The sequence below is a fragment of the Coregonus clupeaformis genome, chromosome 15 (genome assembly GCF_020615455.1).
Source record: "Coregonus clupeaformis isolate EN_2021a chromosome 15, ASM2061545v1, whole genome shotgun sequence".
Classification (NCBI taxonomy): domain Eukaryota; kingdom Metazoa; phylum Chordata; class Actinopteri; order Salmoniformes; family Salmonidae; genus Coregonus; species Coregonus clupeaformis.
Window position 1 is genome coordinate 47292705 of NC_059206.1, and position 20188 is coordinate 47312892.

The window sequence follows — 20188 nt, forward strand, 5'->3', positions numbered from 1 at the left end:
TTTTTGAAATTAAAGGTCATTTTCTATAATTGTGAAGTTGACATCTGGTTTCTTTTAAATCTACAGACTTGGACAGCTGTAAAAAGAGAAAGTCATAAAAAACTATGCCTGAAGGTGTGCTTCAAAAGCGCCGCTATTTGGCTACATCAATCACACAAGTCTGCATTGTTATGAAAAATAACTCCAACTCTTACAGTTACAGACTTGTAGACTAACGTTCACGTCCAGATAGTAAAATAGGAATTGGTTTGACAAGAGAATGTCAGGTGATTAACTGTAGGCTAATAGTCATCTGTGTTTCATGCTTATTTAAAATAGAATAGGAATAAGATGGGTCTAATGAATGTGATTGTATTTGACCTGGATTTTTGTCTGTTGTCTTAGCTATGCTGGGGATGGGACAAATTCAAGTAGGATTAGTGGGGAGAAAACATATGTTCAGCAGCTGGGTGCAGGGCAATTCCACGATAACAGAATAATGCTGTCTCTAATTTTTCACTTTAAAAGTATTCCAAACAAAAACCATAGATTGCAAAGTTAAACAAACCATACAACTCCATGCACAAGGACTACTTTTAGCAATTTCCACTGAATATGTTACAAAAACACATTTACTCAAAGAACAGTACAGGTGTAAAGTTTGGTAACAAAATGATGATAAAATCTCCCTCAGTTTTGTATGTGACCACGTTTTCCAAAAGCTCTTAAATAACTACCCCAAATTAGGATTAAAAGAAAGAATGGGGTGTCAGCTATGACATGACACCTTGAGTTGGAAAAAATCTATTTTGGTTGTTGAACAAACAGTAAGTGAAGTGGATTAACACCTGTTAACAGAATGAAGGTAGCAGAATGATAATAATGGGTATCTGATCTGTACTATACTATAAATGCATAATTATGAATGTTATTGGTTTAGACCAGACCAAATCTGTACCAATCATAGACGTCTATGTTTCACAAGTTTGGACATTACAGCACAATACAGTACAGTAAAGTACAGTACAGTACATTATACTGTACTCTACTCTAGTGTGCTCTACTGTACTGTACTGTACTTAACTCTACTAGGCTGTACTGTGCTGTGCTGTCCAAACATGTGAAACAGACATCCATGATTGGTTAAAATTTAGACTGACCAAATTTCAACTACTTTTTAACATCCATGGACCTCCTGTGTCGGTCGGTGCTCACTGGATGAGAGGGCTGTTACAGTAAATGGAAAGAGAGAGGGCTCACAGGCAATGTTCCCTCTAAACTGCACGCACAAAATAAATATCAGCCCGCACAGAGAAGCATGAGATTGAACTCAACTTTCTTGTTTTCCCCTTTAGTTAACGCTATCAACGTTTCCCTCTACTGTGTGAATTGTAATCGAATCAACGCAATATTAGCCACTTTCAATCCAACCTACTGAAACAAAACAAACTATGCAAGAGATTTTGCATTGGAGTAGGATTCTATTGCATTGACAGGCATAACCAATCAGAGCTGCAGTATCCCTATATGTAAATAGACCATTGCCATATATGGATCTGTGCCATTCACTTTGAGCTGGACTGTGCTTACAGCATGAGTGGTCGCAAGTAGATGCGCTTGTTTTGAGATCAAAGCAAGAGCTGCATGTAGCCAGGTGTGTACATTTGTTCATATTCTTTGCTAGTTAGTGAGTTATTAGCCCAGTTATAGCAGATTTCTAGTCAGCAATGGGGGAGTGGTTGCTTCCTACAAGAGCACAAAACATGTGCATTTCTAGCCATCTTTGAAAAGCAAGTCCGGTAAAGAGCTTTGGAGTGCTGCATGGAGTGCTGCTTCAGATGACCTGGCCTCCACAATCACCCGACCTCAACCCAATTGAGGTGGTTTGGGATGAGTTGGACCGCAGAGTGAAGGAAAAGCAGCCAACAAGTGCTCAGCATATGGGGGAACTCCTTCAACACTGTTGGAAAAGCATTCCTCATGAAGCTGGTTGAGAGAATGCCAAGTGTGCAAAGCTGTCATCAAGGCAAAGGGTGGCTACTTTGAAGAATCTCAAATCTCAAATATTTGTTTAACACTTTTTTAGTTACTACATGGTTCCATATGTGTTATTTAATAGTTTTGATGTCTTCACTATTATTCTACAATGTAGAAAATAGTAAAAATAAAGAAAAACCCTTGAATGAGTAGGTGTGTTCAAACTTTTGACTGGTACTGTATGTCCAGAGGAGGAGAGAGGCCGTATTTCACGTGACAGTTCTGGGGAACTACTGTGGAATTGTGACGCTGGTGGTTCAGTGGAGATGGAAAGAGCAATGTACCTGCTTCAAATACGCAAATACAGCAGATGGACAGAGAGAGATAAGACTGCCATGCTGATGACTACACAGGAGTCATTTAGCAGAGAGGGGAAGTAGTCAATAGCACACAGACACTGAGGTCACAAATGCTCAAACACACAGACACACACTCACTCTCTTTCACTCCATCGCTCACACACACATTCACTACACATAGAGAAACTCATTCACATACACAAACAAACTCTCTCCTACCTAAGGGCCACCAGCCCACATGCAGACTGGGTAGATTCCCTGGGCGCTGAGTGTTCCCACTATGGTGAGTACCTACCTTACAATCATATCCTCATGAGCTGGGACACTGAGAAGTGAATGGTGCTGTATCTTTATTTGGGAAACTTAACTTAACTTGGGAAAGCTTGGGAAAACTTTACTGTTTGTTTACATTCCTTGTTGTACACCGTAGTGTAGTGGCAGGTAGCAGATGTTAGCCTATTTCCCTATTCATTTTCTTATTTGTTATACAGTGCCCTGTTTTCTTTGCACATTTTTCTTGGGAAGTTTTATGAAAGTGCTATGAGATGGTGATTCTGCAATTGATTACTATGAACCTATACTGTCTTTTAGAAGGATTTGTAGATGTAGTTTTGTTTTTTATTATTAAAGTAGCACTTAACCTCTGCATTAGAGAAGTACAGTTTTGCTAAACAGGTTTGTGACAATCTGGATTGTGTAATACAGACTTTTTAACTTGTTTCACCATACTGAAAAAAACGTTGGTTCCTCTTTGCTTTTACTCAATGCATTTTGTTCTCTCTAATTTCTCTGCAAGCTTAACATCTAAAGGACATTGACCTTAGTGTGTCAGGAGGTTTGTTCTTTTGTTGGAAAAGTCATTAATTGTTTCTATGTAATTACTGTCCGCTTTTCTTCATCCATGGATTTCATGTTACTGCTCCAGGCCATGGCATACCAAAATAATCTCCAGCACACAGCCAACTAAACTCATGGATGAAAATAGTCAACGTGTTACTTTAGAACCTCTGTTGTTGGCTGTAATTTAGTCTGGCTAGACATGCAGCACATCTCTGGTTAAGTGACTAGAGACACTAGGGCTCTGAAAGGCTCTTCTTCAGTGTTTTGGTGACAGTCCATGTCACAGACAGTAGCCATATAGACAAGTGAAATCCACTGTGTCTGTAAAGACATAAACATGACATAGTGTTGTCACAGTTCTCTGTCTGAGTGGCGGAGTCCCTGCTTTGAATGTCGTTAAATGGGTTGTACGTCTCACAGCCTTCAACACATAAATGACAGGCAGACAGTGTCCCGTTTATATCTTTGTTGCATTATAATCATTAGCTCCCAAATATCTACATTTATTAGGGACATAAACTAGTTTAGTGGAGTCCAGCTGAAGTTTTGTGGCCTGTGTGGTTTGTAAGAGGAAATTACAGTTGAGATACAGTCATGTGAGAATAGGCTATACATTTACCCCTTTAGTAATCTGCATGCGCACCAATGAGGCTAATGATAAAACAAAGTCAAGTGACATTGACTGCTTTAAGCAGAACCAGTGTGAACTACTGTAATTTCCCTACTTTGCTCTTTATGTGACATGACACAATTTATTAGGCTATATGTGTATTCATAAAGAGTGACAAGTCCAATACACTCTGAAACAAGTATTAACATGTTTAATGAATTGATGAGTTACTGCCACTTCCTATGGACACTTCTGCCCCCCTAGCTGTCTCTATTGTTTGTCCCCTGAAGTCCAACAGCAGCACAGTTTGTTTCTCCCCAGTCAGGTGGCCATCAGCCTTGTGCAATCGGAACGCCTGTCCTCTGCACTTCCTCATGATAGGTTGTTCTGTCTCGATTCAAACAACCCTCATTATAGTGAGGTGTGGGGTGGTGCTACAAGAGGAGAGCCGTCCACCATCTGTCCCTTATTATCAACATCATGATGAGGCATAGATTTTTACTGCAGATATCACCAGTGTGGCTAATAACAGATACATTTTCAAAACCTCTCACCAGAGGAGAGTTACCAGAACCTGCGATACCTGCTCACACAGACCACAGATAAACAGCTTTTTGTGTCCCAGAGGGTAATTTGCATATTGACTAAGGAAATACAGAATGTCATAATACAGAACCCTTTCATCATAGAGGGGTAATCTGATTCATTAGGCCATATTACGTCATCATCATTATATTTACACAGCTCTTTTTACAGCCAGCCATTCAAGATATCGTTTTTGTCAAATAGTAGTAGCAGAACCATTATCGTTAGAATAACTATATTGTCTATGAAAAACAGAGCAGCACATAGGTTAATCAAGTAACGGGAGCACAGAACACCTATGTGCCCACTTCCTGTTTAGCGCCATGACTTTGTTGCATTTCCTGCATGATCTGTTACACATACTTGGACCCTGAGGGGCTTAGTGCTCTCAGCACAGCAAGACACAGAGAGGTAGGTGAATTGTTGTTGGCTTGATTTGGTGAGATTGAGGTGGTTTAATACCAACATGGTGCAAACATCGTATAGTTTACTCAGGGTTTAGCATCCTTTTCAGAGGCCGTTCTTTGATGAAATGTCAATCTGAGCTGTAAAATCATAGAACAATTTTTCTCTTAGATGACCCTAACCCAATAAGAATGAGAAGTTGTACATGTCAGAAATGTCAGTTACAACCTGTTTTCTCCCTCTTGTCTCTCTATCTCTTTTTCTTTCTCCCTGTCCTAGCTCCCCAGTTAGATATGTCTGTGTGTTTGTATAGTAGAGAAATAACCAACAGTGTTTAATGAATGACTATTGAGGTAAAATATTAGGGGAAACTCCTGTGGACAAATGATAATGAAAGTGTATACATAAAGGACACTTCCTCCTCACTAGTCTTTGTTTGTTTACTGTCAGCAGAACAACAAGTCGGATATAAAGGCCATCACGGCTCGCTTCAGCACGGGGGGAAACTCCACAGAGGGCATGTCTACAGGACGTCCTAAAGCTGCAGTGCACCCCACCCTGTCCTCTGGTCCCCCCATCCAGCCTAAGAAACCTGTCCTGGAGACCAGCCTCTCAGGCAGCGCAGCCTCCACCGCGCCCAAACCCAGCTTCATCAAGAACACTGTCTCCACCAAGAGCGCTCCAGAAGTCAGGGAGTTGCCCAAAAACAAAACGATCGCTAGTATGTTTGAAAGTGCCCAAGAGGACAACAAACCCTCTTTTGTCAAACAGTACCCCTTTAAATCCAAACCTCCTGGCCCAGAGTTATCCCATGACGCTGAGATCAAAAGTCCTCTGCCAAAAACCCCTCTCCAGAAGCCCTCTCTGAGCTCGACCCTGTTTGACACCAAGCCTGCCTTCCCCAAACCACCCCTGGTTGTGGCCAAACCCTCCTGGGTCAAAGACAGCAGCCCCAAACCTGACGACAGCGGGGGTACGCCGAACAAATTACCCCCTTCCAAAAAACCCATCAGCTCCATTGCAAAGATGCGGCTACAGACAGAGGATAGTGTGGCTGGAGCTGTGGATTCTACAATCAAACCGTTCACACCAGGCAATACCCTCAAGCCCTCAAACGTCAGGACTGCTCAGAATGCATTCAATAGAGGAGACACACTATCTGAGGAAGGAGTAAAAGAAGTAGCCAAACTCCCCCTCACCTCCAGTGACTCTTGTCCCCCCAAACCTATAGCCAGCAAGAAACCCAGCATCACTAAGAAGCCACTGGGCTACGCCTCTCCAGTCGTGGGGGTAAACCCTTCTGTTCTCACCAATAGCTCCTCTGTCCCCAAAAGGAACCCACTGCCTAATATCCTGGCACTGGGGACTGCCCCAGCCAAACCCAACCGGCCTCCTAGGGTCAACTTGGAAAAGTTAAAGAAGGGTACAGCGGCTAGTACCGATGGTAAGTGTTCTGTCTTTCACTTACCACTAATAAGCCACATCAGGATAAGTCTATCAGCTGCTAAGATGCATCTGCTGTGGTGTTCTAAACATGCTCCAGTTCTGCAGATTCACAGGCCTGCACCCAGGCTAGAGTGGTTTCTGTGGTTGTATGCTCCACTGATCAGAGACAGGTGGTAGAACACACACACACACATCAGCTGTGTCATAGGTTGTCATCACAACAGAGAGCCAGATCAGAGGTGTTGATCTTACAAAACCTTCATAAAAGCCGTTATACACAAAAGTAGAATTCAACGTCAAAATGTAAAACCAAAGACACAAATATTGGCTTCCTCTATTCAAGTTCCCGCTCTAGTTTCTGTTTTACCTTCCTCCTTTTACAGCTGATGTTTTGTCCCTAATTGCGGAGTTCCTCTTTAAACAGGGATAAATTCAAGTGAAAGGTTTCCTTTTTTGGATCCACACGTGAATATGGTTTTGACTAAAGATAGACTTCAGCATGGTTTGCATTACTATAAGTCAGCAGACAGAAGAGGGATCCTATGTGAATTCCACACTCCCTCTGGTGACAATGTAGTCTTGAGATGTTACAGGTACTATTTATGAATTTCTGTAATGATTGTTGTCTACATGCAGGATGAAATTCAACATATTCATATCCAATGCTTGTTTTCTGCTGGGCACGTCATATAGGGACAATGATTTTTTTTATCTCAAACTCTGCTACATTCCCTTTCAACTACAGAATAACGTCCATAGAACACGGAGGACGGAGGTCTTATTCAATCACTAGATTAATAATCTGCAATTGATTTGAAAAACGTCTTCACTACATCTGAAAGGGCCATCTAAAGGTTTGTGTTTTTATCCTGAAGGTCCTGCTGGGTTTAGGAAGGGAAGTGTTCCCCCACCTCCTGCCTCTCACCCAAGTAACTCCATGGCCCCACCCCTGCCCTCTAACCCCATGGCCCCTAGCCTGCCCTCTAACCCCATGGCCCCTAGCCTGCCACCGCGACCACCAGGAGCCATGTGAGTATCAGACTGGGGAATGTCCTGTGAAAGCCGGACAATATTAGACTAGCATGATTGGCACTGAAGTACATACACAAGTAAAATACACATAGGCCTGTAGAGGCACAATGCACTTGCTTCAGAACATAGAAACAGCATACAATCCCATTCACAAAAAAAAAAATGTTTATGCACTAGTACTTATTATTTCCTTCAGTAACTTTAAAAGTTGAGTACTTGTGTACTGACCTTATTTTCATTGTGATGTGGTGGGTCATTTTGGCCAATTGACTGACTTTGTGTCTCTGCCTCCAGAATCCAACCTGACCCAGATGAGAACTATGATGATGTGGGGTTAATGAACAACCCTCCTAGTCAAAGGACTGAGGTGACTCAAAATATTTTCACTTTGTTCAAATGTAAAACCTATGTTTTTTGTTTGTTTTTGTTTTTACTAACTATCGCAATATATTCTTACAGTATTCTGACTACATATTTTTCATCCAATAGGACAGTGAGAGTGATGAGGAAATGTATGAAGATCTTGATAAAAGATGGTGAGAAAGATGATCTTATATAAAGGTCCAATGCAGCCGTTTTGATCTCAATATCATATAATTTCTGATGTTAAAACTTATCATCTTTGTATCTGTGACAGCTTGGGCAGCGCCATTTAGGCCATCTCCTTTTGAAAGTAGTATTTTTGTATTTCTACTATTGTAAAGCTAATATTGGTGATTTACCGCCACCTGCAGTGCTGGAGTCCTGAACCAAATCTTGTGTGTCATTCATTTATTTTGGCCATTAGAGAGATGTTGGTGATATGACTTCAAACCATTTACAAACCATAGAACCCAATTTGAAAAAGAATGCTCTGATCATTGGCTGATCGCTCCCAAACCATAGGAATGCCCACCCAGTTGACTACTTTAAAATGTACATCTTAGTCATTTCAGATGTTCTTATCCAGAGCGACTTACAATACAGCAGTGAGTGCATGCATGACCCTCAATGGCATACATACATTGCCTTCAATGGCAATGTCCATGGGTTATATGGATATAAAAGGGGTTATATCCAAGTTGAGTCCTCTAACTACAGTATCTCTATGTATTCCCTCCAGTTTCTATTCAACTTCTTTTATTGTACCAATCTCTGGAATGAGGAACAGGTTTAAGATGGACACTGCCGTCTAGTGAGCATTAACACCACTGACACTTATTTCTAATCAGGGGACCAGTGGAATCAAAGGAACAAGAGAAAAAGCGAGAGAGGGAGGGGAAAAAACAACAGGAGGTGGAAAAGAAAGAACAGAAAGAACGCGAGAGGAAAGAACAAGAGGCCAGAAAGAAATTCAAAGTGAGTGTTGCACTGCAGAAGCCTGTTGTTCAGTAGTTCCTCTAAGTCTTGTTATATTGTAGCTATCATGGAGTCCATCCTGTATAATATTTGTGAAGTGAATGTGTATTATGCTGCATCCTCTATCATGTTTTTATTTATCCTTAATGTGGCAGCTGACTGGTCCACTGGAGGTCATCCACAGGGTCAAAGCCAAATTGGACAGTAAAGGGAGCAAGACGGACCTGGGCCTGAAGCAGGGAGAGTCTATTGACATCATGCGTGTTTTGGACAACCCAGAGGGCCGCTGGCTGGGAAGGTCACAGGATGGCTCCTGTAAGTGACAGCTGTCTCCTCCTCCTCCTCCTGCTCTACATCTCCTTCCTATTATTTTGACTTGTCTCCCTCACATCCATTTGACTGTTCCCCATGTGTGAGACTATAACATGTGCTCTGTATATTTTCAGATGGCTATGTGAAGACTGAGTCGGTTGCGATTGACTTTGACACCCTGAAGCGTCAGGGTGTGTCTATACCCAGTCAGATGGAACACGAACCGGAGGTATATGATGATGTGGACTTTCATAATGACCTCAGCAGGTAAAATGGCCACTGACACTATCAAAACCTTTGAGACAATGACCATTGGAAAGATATGAATACCTTACTATAGAAATGTACGGCATGAAGTCCTTTCACTGTCTTTAGTTTTGACCCTGTGATTATGTTCTCCTTATTCCAGTGGGATCAAGGGTCCAGGAAGTAAGTTTCAAATGACCACAACTTAATATTGAAACTGAATAACACAATGTGGTAATGTGGTCACAAATGACTTTAGTTACATCTACAGTAGTTTCAATCTTCCTTTTGTCATTCATAGTGGTTCTTCCTCCACCACCTGAGGAGGTTGGGGACATATATGATGATCTGGACGATTCAAGCTTCAACGTTAGGTGAGAATATCATGACCTGCTGCACTCTGATGATATAGATTCATTGGCATGCTTTCATCTGTGAGTGTATACTTTCTATACATGTGTCTGTGTGAGTGTATGTAAATAAGTGTGTGTGTGCAGCCCTAGCCCCTCGGACCCCAGATTGCCTCCTAAACCTCGCGGCCTCTCTTGGGTGTTTAAGGGCTTCGAGGAGTGGAGAAAAGGCCCAGGCAGCAAAATTGAGTAATTCTCTCATTAGTAAGATGGATCAGGAAAAAACACTGTCATTAACTCCTAACCCTATAACCCAAAATCTCTAAGAACTAAACAGGAGGGACACTAACTAATTACTGAATCATTTAATCGATCTGAAATCATTCTTAAATCATGAATAAAAATACTGTTTTTGTATGTCCTTCAATGAATTAAAGGTCCAATGCAGCCGTTTTGATCTCAATATCATATAATTTCTGGGTAACAATTAAGTACCTTACTGTGATTGTTTTCAATTAAAATGGTCAAAAAGAAACAAAAATTGCTTCTTAGCAAAGAGCAATTTCTCAAGCAAGAATTTTGCTAGAACTGTCAGGAAGTGGTCTGAGTGGGGAGGGGGAACACTGAAAACTAGCTGTTATTGGTAGAGAGGTTTGGAACTCTTTCTTATTGGTCTATTAACTCATTTGCTGCAAAAACTCCATCCCACCAAAACAGGCTGAAATTTCAGGCGGCCTTTTCAAACAGCTCTTACACTAAAGTGGCATTATCATCATTTTCACAATTTCAAGGTATTATTCCAGCCTCATAGGAAATATATATACAACACAGTACAATCACATTTTTGACTGCACTTGGCCTTTAACAACCTTTTCATTCTGTCTATACATCTATATGCACTCACAATGTTCTATGTACAGGTGTCAGAAAATCATTCTAATCATAGTGTAATTGGTGTTATTTGTTGACTTTCTGTGTGGTTGTTAAATTATCTGTATTGATTCATGTCTGTTTGATAAAAATGTACCTACAGCACAAGCAATCAACCAGACATAACATGGACTAAGATTTTAATTCCGTTTTTGTCATTTTCAGAGTACGTCCACCTTCCCAGTTTGATCAGGAAGGAAATACTGGTAAAGCATTATGTTTAATATCCAGTGTGACTATGTGTGCTCTGTGTCAGTGGCATTATAAAAACTGAAGAATAGAAGTTTGAGAAGTACTGTTTACTTCACTTACATTTTCAATATGTTCTTGCTATTCTTTCTTTGTATCTCTTGCTATTATAGAACAATCTGCTGAGGTCATTGATGAGGAAATCTATGATGATGTGGATGTCACTAACTTCCCTCCGACTCCACCTATCAGCAGGTAATGAGAGAGAGAGAAAAATAGACCCATGGTTAAACAGAGTTGTTGTAATGACATAAGAATCTCCTCATCCCCTACTGGGAAACATTTTGATAATGTCCAATTTGTTCTCTTTTCAGTCTCCCACGAAGTAAAACCAAGGATAAGGCTGAGGACAAAGATCCTAAAAAGCTAAAGAAATTTGAGAAGGAAGAGAAGGATTTCAGAAAGAAGTTCAAGGTAAATTGTATATTATCACAATTTACATTGATCATTTTACATTTTGTGTATTTGTTTGACCCTCAATCCTGACCTCTCCCACCTATAGCATGATCGGGAGATCCAGGTATTGTATCAGGTGACCATCGTTTCCACCTTGGCCAATAAGAAGTGGAGCAGTAAGGATCTGCCGTTGAGACCTGGGGAGACTGTGGATGTCATCGTTAAGCCTGTAGACAACAAGCTCATCTGCAGGAACGAGGAGGGCAAGTGTGAGTAACAATGAATCCTCAGTATGAAACATAGTCATTCTGCAAGAAAAATTGTTTTGCAAGGGGGCTTACTTTAATAATCTCCACCTCTCCCTATCTCTCTCGCCATTAGTTGGCTATGTCTTGACCAGCCATATTGTAGTAGAGTAAGTACAACACAAAAACAGATCATACAAAAACACATCCATAAATACACATCATCTAAAGTATGTTATTAGCCAGTTCACTAAACTGCAGAGAAAATGCTTGGATATGAAATGCCCTGAATTTGATATCAATTATCTGTTTTGCTTTTACAGAGATTCTGATATCTATGATGACATTGGTGATGGTACGTTTCAGACTTTTGACATGCAATAATGGCATGTAACAATGTGTATCATACAAGAGGCTGAATCAGAAGATCAAGTGAACAACTATATCAATTTTATTCTTGCAATATGTTGCTGATATGTTTTTCATGCCAGAGAACATTTTTCACAAATTTCTGTCATTTCTAGTAGCCTAATAATTCAAATTTCTTTGCAGATTGCATCTATGACAACGACTGAACACTGTCTACAATGTGATGCCGATATCTTGTATTTTGGTTTGTTTCTTGTTTTATATCAATAATCTTTATCTTATTTATTGTGGTTATTTTGGGGTGACATTACATTTTCATTCAAGAACAATACAGTCTCTTTCTCAATGTTTTACCTTTATGAATAACTGTGACTTTGCAATGTATAGGCCTAAATTACATACAATGTTACATTTTTATATTGAACCTATGGGTTACATAACATGACTTAATCACATTGAATGCTTATTCTATATCCAACAAGACACATTACACACTGATTGACAACAAAGGTGCGACGATGATGATGATGATCAACTTAAATACTCATCATAAATTAATTTACTATGTGATGCCAAATAAAGCATGTCAGATCAGTTGTCATAGTTGGCTGGTTCTCACCTGACAGGTGTGTTACTTATGTCATATTGTACTGAAAGTCAGAGTCCATGACCACCTTAAATGTTATGCGATAGGCCTAACCTTTCTGACTGAGAGTGTGAGGGAACAATTGCCTTGGTTTCATATAAAGCCCATGTCATAGAAATACATTTGATTCACATAATAACAATTACAATAAAATAAATGATTTGGCCTTCATTGTTTCAGTTTTCTGCATGAGATTTATGACTGCTTTCTCTGAATAATGATATTTGCTGGAATGGCAGTATTTCACTGGGACTCTATTTGCCTACAACACACATAGTCTACATAGTCTATCTAATGTTTTCTTTAGATAAAAAAGAATGGTGACTAAATTAACCTCTTGTGGGAACCCACTGAGCTATATGTGGGAACCTGGGAATAAAAGCTTTTATAAAGGGAAATAAAATGATGTACAGTACCAGTCAAAAGTTTGGATACACCTACTCATTCAACGGTTTTTCTTTATTTTTACTATTTTCTACATTGTAGAATAATAGTGAAGACATCAAAACTATGAAATAACACATATGGAATCATGTAGTAACCAAAAAAGTGTTAAACAAATCAAAATATATTTTATATTTCAGATTCTTCAAATAGCCACCCTTTGCCTTGATGACAGTGTAGCACACTCTTGGCATTCTCTCAACCAGCTTCACCTGGAATGCAAACAGTCTTGAAGGAGTTCCCACATATGCTTAGCACCAGTTGGCTGCTTTTCCTTCACTCTGTCATCTGACTCATCCCAAACCATCTCAATTGGGTTGAGGTCAGGGGATTGTGGAGGCCAGGTCATCTGATGCAGCACTCGATCACTCTCCTTCTTGGTAAAATAGCCCTTACACAGCCTGGAGGTGTGTTGGGTCATTGTCCTGTTGAAAAACAAATGATAGTCCCACTAAGTCCAAACCAGATGGGATGGCATATCGCTGCAGAATATTGTATTAGCCATGCTGGTTAAGTGTGCCTTGAATTCTAAATAAATCACAGACAGTGTCACCAGCAAAGCACCCCCACACCATAACACCTCCTCGTCCATGCTTTACGGTGGGAACCACGCATGCGGAGATCATCCATTCACTCACAAAGACACGGCGGTTGGAACCACAAATCTCAAATTTGGACTCCCGACCAAAGGACAAATTTCCACCGGTCTAATGTCCATTGCTCGTGTTTCTTGACCCAAGCAGGTCTCTTCTTATTATTGGTGTCCTTTAGTAGTGGTTTCTTTGCAGCAATTCGACCATGAAGGCCTGATTCACACAGTCCCCTCTGAACAGTTGATGTTGAGTTGTGTCTGTGACTTGAACTCTGTGAAGCATTTATTTGGGCTGCAATTTCTGAGGCTGGTAACTCTAATGAACTTATCCTCTGCAGTAGAGGTAACTCTGGGTCTTCCATTCCTATGGTGGTCCTCATGAGAGCCGGTTTCATCATAGCGTTTGATGGTTATTGCGACTGCACTTGAAGAAACGTTCAAATTTTCCGTATTGACTGACCTTCATGTCTTAAAGTAATGATGGACTGTCATTTCTCTTTGCTTATTTAAGCTGTTCTTGCCATAATATGGACTTGGTCTTTTACCAAATAGGGCTATCTTCTGTATACCCCCCCTACCTTGTCACAACACAACTGATTGGCTCAAACGCATTAAGAAGGAAAGAAATTCAACAAATTAACTTTTAAGAAGGCACACCTGTTAATTGAAATGCATTCCAGGTGACTACCTCATGAAGCTGGTTGAGAGAATGCCAAGAGTGTGCAAAGCTGTCATCAAGGCAAAGGGTGACTATTTGAAGAATCTGAAATATAAAATATATTTTGATTTGTTTAACACTTTTTTGGTTACTACATGATTCCATATGTGTTATTTCATAGTTTTGATGTCTTCAGTATTATTCTACAATGTAAAAATAGTAAAAATAAAGAAAAACCCTTGAATGAGTAGGTGTGTCCAAACTTTTGACTGGTAGTATATTTGCGTTCGATTTGATCTGCTATCAACCTTCCATCCTGGCTTCACTGCTCACTTCCTCAGAGAGGAATAGGTGAACCGAGAGGGTTTACTCCGCTCAAAATCTGTCTTTGAAAATAAGACCACGAAGTGAGGCAGGTTTCCATTGAACCAGGTTTATTCATAAACATTTGTATCTGTTCGACGATGTGGATTTTGCTTTTATGGAACTTTCCTTATTGCGACAAATTATGATGGAAACTGTTTTTTTCTAATAAATGATAATTGCCGACGCGGGCACGTGATGACATGGCCCCAGTTGCATTTGCAAACCAATTATGTTTCTGTACGAAATCCATAGCCTAATATGAAATCTAAACATAGTGTGACAGTGAGCAATTGACAGTGAGCTGTGAGCAAAATAACCAGACGGGAAGTTGACAATGGCTTTGCATAAATACATTGTATTTCTATGGTTGCAGTCCTCAAAGTTTGAATTACATTGAATCAAATTAATCAGATCCAATGATTTACCGTTATTTAAATCAAATTTTTCAAATATAAAAATAATGTTTCTTTGCAGGACAAGGATTGTCCTGACTTTCAAGAATGCCTGAATTGTAATGCTGATCTGGTTGGTTGGATGCAAGTTTCACAATCCAATCATTTCAGATCTACAGGAGTGCAAATTTCACCATGGCACAGACCGCGGGGATACGTTGGCACATGAGAAGTATTAGAATATGGCAAATATTAGTCAATTCTTGCATTCTATCCATGCTGGCTTTCTCAGGCTACCTGAGACACCAAACAGATAGGTGGAAGGGCATACAACCTGTCGCCGAATTATTAATGCAAATTTGCCTAAATGGTTCATGGAAACACTTCAACCACTTCATTATTATTTGCAAAAAAGTTTTTTTGGGGGATGTTACATCATTACCTCCAGCTGTTTTTAGCGACAAAAGACAGTTAAATGGAAACGCAACGCAGTAGGTATTTGTCGCATGTATTTTCTATGACAACGTTCTAAATGTCAAACAAAAAATTACTGGACAAGTTAATGGAAACATCTAATGAGTGTCGAGTTTGGTCAACGAAAAATGTAATTGCTAATTTGTTACGTGAGGCTTATTTGATCGAATATAAGTTTCGTAATGATTAGGTTGTAAGGAATGCGCTGACAGAAATCAGAAATGCTATTAAATATTCTAATTCCTAATTCTGTGCACTGATATAAGTGGATGCACGTGACATTTCGGCAACTTTGAAAAAAACAATTTATATCTGAGTTGTGGCTGTTGTTCACGGGTATATGCCCTCTCATTGGCTAGAATGGTTCCACCTGATCTCGCCTTCCATCTTTGAGGACATATGTTTCCATTGTTAGAGCGGTCACTCGACTATCTTGTCAATATAAAATATTTCTTTGACTTCCTCAAACCAAGATAGTGGTCTTGCAGGAAGGGCGTTTACATTCCTGAACTTAACATGTGAAGATATGTCAGATGAACTGTCAGTATACTCAGTTAAACTGTTGGCGATTGTAGCTGCCCTCTAGTGGATGAAGAATGCTCAACCTGTCAGAATTATAAATTAGTATGCTCAGATTCCCTGTTTTATTGAATAATTTATCATCTGGCAAATCTAATAGGAGTGACCTACTATTGGAGGCAATAATGTTATTATGGAGAATATAGAGACAGGGTGTACTAGTGTGATTCTGCCGGGTCCCAGGCCACTCGGGAGTGGGTGGGAGTGAAATAGTAGACCAGATAGCCAAAAAGGCTTTAAAACAAGATATAATTGGGTAGAGGTGAGGCCAAATGTAAGATTAGAGACATTATGATAGATGTGTGGCAGAAGAGGTGGGACAACGAGCCCAAAGGCAGGCATTTATATGCCCTCCAAAGAAAGGTTGGTGATTCAAGGGTCAGATTAGGAAGGAAGAGGTGGTGTTTGCTCAGTTGCGTCTAGGGCATTGTACATTGAACTCGTCATTATATCTGGTTGGCAAGCATGCGAATAGTTTGTGTACGGAGTGTATGGTTGATGAAAGATTGAAGCATGTGTTGATGTATTGTTGTAAGTACAGGTACGTGGAAAGATTGAAGTGTAGGGTTATTTGATGTTGGACGGGAGGTGGGGTTGGAAGGGATTTGGGGGATAGGGAAGGGTTTGTTATTTTCTTAGTAGTACAGGATTAGATACGAGGGTTTAGTTTATTGTAATGTTTGTTTCTTAATTCATTTAGTCTGTAAACTGTGACGGACTACACATTCCAGTACAGTAGGTGGCGGCATGCACCTCTAACGTCTGTTTGCTGACTGCCATAATAATACAGAAGAAGACTTCCTCAATTTCTCACTAGCAAAATGGTTCCTCCAGTTGCAGTCTCGCCTGTCATCAAGGTAAATCTATATTTATTTTAATAACTTGTGTTGTATAACTAACTCATTTGAATGCATATGATGAATACAGCAGGTAATTTTTATGTCATGTTAAAATCAGACGTTTAGCTTCTTAGAAAGTTTAGCTAGCTAGCTACTTACATAAATGTTCATGGTATGACATTGACTGGTTCAATCCAATGTGGGTTAGCTAGCCAGTTAAGTAACTATATACCTGCCATAAAGCTAGCTAGCATAACTAAATAATCCAGCCAAAATCGATGACAAAATGTTACATTGTCCCGGTGTAGTAGTTCAGCTCACTGGCCTGTAATTATTCTGAGGCAAGGTCATAGTATTGGCTTCTTGCCGAATACGCTAGCTACTTGCGTTAACAAGCGCTAGCGTGCTAACTTATTAGCTAGCATGACTAACTGGGGGCGTTCCAGGTCATCTCACATCTAGTCTAACGTTTGCGTGCCAGACACTAATTAAATCTTCTGCCAAAAGACGATTGAAAGTCAACCAGCATAGATAGCTAGTTAGCTAGTGGTCAAGGCAATTGCATACTTTTGAGTTGTGTAACTAAGTCAACTAACTAGCTAATCAATTTTCTTGATTTCAGACGGCCAGGTGGTCATTCTTGCTCATTGGCATGTTTTATGGCAAACAAAGATATGGTAAGTAGTTTACTATAAGATTGTGGTAATGTCACCTGAGGGTATTTTGAATTATCATTATTGCAATGTCAGTGTCATCGCTGTATTTCCCTAGACTATCTGAAGCCAAGAGCTGAGAAAGAGAGGCTTGTTGAGGAAGCGGAGAAGAAGATCCGAGAGGAGCAAGAGAAAATTGCCAAAGCACTTGCAGAAGGTAAATAATAAACTTATCAGAATGTTAGGAGGGATGCAGTGAAGATTGAGGAAATGTTGTGAAGCATATCTTTTTTTTCCCTCCCCCACAGCCTCTGAAGACACCATCCTGAAATGAACTGCCAATGGATCTACTCTGTCGTCTTCGAATAATAATAAAATAATAAACAGGATTATTTTCATGTATTACAGAATGATTCTTGGGTATATCTGTTAAGATAGTAATGTGCTAAAAATGATTAGTATAATACTAACAACTTCCAGTACTCTCAATGTCCTAAATGTGTTTTGAAGTCCCAATTCATTATTTTTTAAATATAACCCAGATGTTTCACAAAAATTTCCTCTGTAAAACCTAGCTGAAACATTTTGTATAGTTAAGTGTTAGTCTCAAATCTGAAAATATTTATGTATACCCACCTTTGTGTGTTCTATCTAAATTGAGTGAAATAAATATAAAAGATACATCTGGTTCCCAGGTGTATATGTTAGGCTTGGGCGGTATAGCTTATGGATATTTGGAAAAAGCTAAGGGATGGTTTTTAAATACAATACCATCAAAACTATTTCTTCGAAGTTTTTTAGAATATTTGTAGCTACTTTTTAAGTTATTACCTGCAGTCAACTTGTGCAATACGCTAGGAGATAAAGCAGATTGGGTTCTTAATTTCACCTTTATGAAGCTTACCGTAGTTCACCAGAACAATTGAGCCAGTCACGTGTTTGTACAGTAAATAGCACAACGGGAGAAAGCGAGCTGGTGAGTCCATAGCGTTCTATATCTATCGGCGAGTCTGTTGTGCGGCGCACATGAGGTGAAGTTACACTTTGCAATTCACTACTAAATATTTGCCATCAGATATCTTTAAATGGCAGTCTGCCAGAAGTCAAAGAGCTCTGAATGAGTTATCTGTAAAGCTGCCGTTTTTTCCCTGTGCTTCCTACTAGCGTTTTTAAAAATCTCCAATCTGCCCCATGTAGGCCTACACATGCTGCTCTTCCTTCAGAAAGGCATGCATCACAACTTTGTTCATTTGCATAATTTATCTCGTTTACTTTCGCTTGTAAATGTCCACACTCACCGAAAATGACATTCGGTAGCTGCTAGCTATTCATGTATAACTTTTTATGAACTGAATTTGCCTGTCTTTGCAATTAGTTTGTTCATTTTTGCTCGTTAGCATTTAGCTAACAACGTCTGTGATTGAGCTATTTAGCTTTTCTTGTGTTTTTAGCGCTCCCTTGTGTGCTATGCCGGAAATACCGTAAATCCTGGTATGAGAGTACAATATGAAAATCTGGATACCGCCCAAACCTAGTATATGTCTGTCGGGCACTGTCACCCTGCCCTTCACTGTGAGATGACCGGAGTAAGGACTAGGCAATAATCCAGGCCCAGTATAGCATAAATCCCAGGATTCAGGTCATAGGCCAATTTAAGAAAGTGTTGAGTGAACAATACTGCCACACGCCCTTCTACCCAGGTTTAACACACAATAGACATACTGTATACCTGGCCAATTTGTCATTACGTTCATGAATATTCAACATGCAAATTTTTTTTTTGGGGGGGGGTCATCTGAAAGCATTTTGCTGGGAGGTTTTCTTGCACTTCTATCTGTATGCTGACCTGTAATCCTGAATGACAAGCAGAACAATGGCAGGACTTTACTTATGTTATGTAGGCTAATAACACCAACACTTGAATATGTTAACTATGTTTTCTCAATGCTATTAGTGAGCTATATAGTGACACTCAGAAATCTCTGCAACAGCCATACGAAAGATGTGTTCCTCTGTACAACTCGGTAGTGCAACTGTGCCATAATAATGCAGACGTGTATGGGTCAGAAGAATGGTGGAAACTGCTGAGAGTTAGTGCTGGCTAAGAGGCTTTATTACCAGGTGAGTCATGAGCTGGATACTGCCTGGAGACGACAGGAATTACAGCTGGAAATTATACTATGGAGCTAATATCGAGACAATACATTCCCAAAATAGAAAAAGGTTTCAGGGGTAATTTAAGCCTTGTTTGGATTGGCAGTTTGAAATGACTCAAATCAATTTTTTTGCATATCTGTTTTGAATCTGTTCTTTTTCCTGCAGTCTGAACACCCAAAAGCCACATGGAATCTGAAATATTTCAATCAACATTTCAAACCACCTTAGGTGTTTTAAAGTCAGATGCAAATCTGATTCCTGGCCATGCGACTTGTCTGAACAGTCTGATTGATTTGCCCCCAAGTGGTTTTTAGACTTATTTGGCATATCTTGTTGCTTGCTAGCTACTCAGACAGTTGAAGTGGTAGCTACCTAGCTTGATAATTGTGTACAAACAAATTAGTGAATGTGCTAGAAAGATAAACAGCTAGCTAGTTGACTGCTGTGGCTAGCAAAAAAAAGGACTCGTTTTGAAATTTGGATAATCTTATCCTTTGAGCCTTTAAAAGAGTTCTTACACTATGATTAGGGAACATTCAAAGCAACTGGGAAATGTCCATGGCGGGCATTGTTGTCAACTTAACTTGCTGCAACTTCTTAGTGATAGGAAGCACGAGCACTACCAACAACCAGCCTACACCACTGCGCACACCCGCCGTTACTACGATAACTAGCATAGCCATATCAGCAAATGACTGCTGTCTGAACACACAAATCTGA

At 39.9% G+C, this 20188-nt stretch overlaps 1 protein-coding gene across 5 annotated transcripts; it reads left to right on the top strand.

The window, feature by feature from the left end:
• The first annotated feature begins 2253 nt into the window (after positions 1–2253).
• On the top strand, positions 2254–12485 carry fybb (FYN binding protein b). 5 transcript variants are annotated; one of them, XM_041897867.2, is made up of 18 exons: positions 2261–2598; positions 5206–6199; positions 7077–7230; positions 7528–7600; positions 7723–7769; positions 8445–8571; positions 8727–8886; positions 9018–9150; positions 9293–9312; positions 9431–9503; positions 9627–9728; positions 10575–10615; positions 10772–10853; positions 10973–11072; positions 11161–11323; positions 11436–11469; positions 11623–11654; positions 11852–12485. In XM_041897867.2, exons 1-18 carry the CDS (start codon positions 2596–2598, stop codon positions 11872–11874), a joined length of 2361 nt encoding a protein of 786 aa, XP_041753801.2. In that variant the 5' UTR covers positions 2261–2595; the 3' UTR covers positions 11875–12485. The 5 variants fall into 5 exon arrangements, with proteins under 5 accessions (XP_041753806.2, XP_041753804.2, XP_041753801.2 ...); XM_041897868.2 differs by having other exon boundaries at positions 5209–6199; XM_041897869.2 differs by lacking the exon at positions 9627–9728 and having other exon boundaries at positions 2262–2598.
• Positions 12486–20188: the final 7703 nt, after the last annotated feature.

What these genes read in the sequence shown, in the direction of transcription:
- fybb (XM_041897867.2), top strand. An exon ending in GAAGATCTTGATAAAAGATG is followed by an intron (nt 7,770 to 8,444) that starts GTGAGAAAGATG and finishes ATTTCTAATCAG; the next exon opens with GGGACCAGTGGAATCAAAGG. An exon ending in CTATGATGACATTGGTGATG is followed by an intron (nt 11,655 to 11,851) that starts GTACGTTTCAGA and finishes ATTTCTTTGCAG; the next exon opens with ATTGCATCTATGACAACGAC.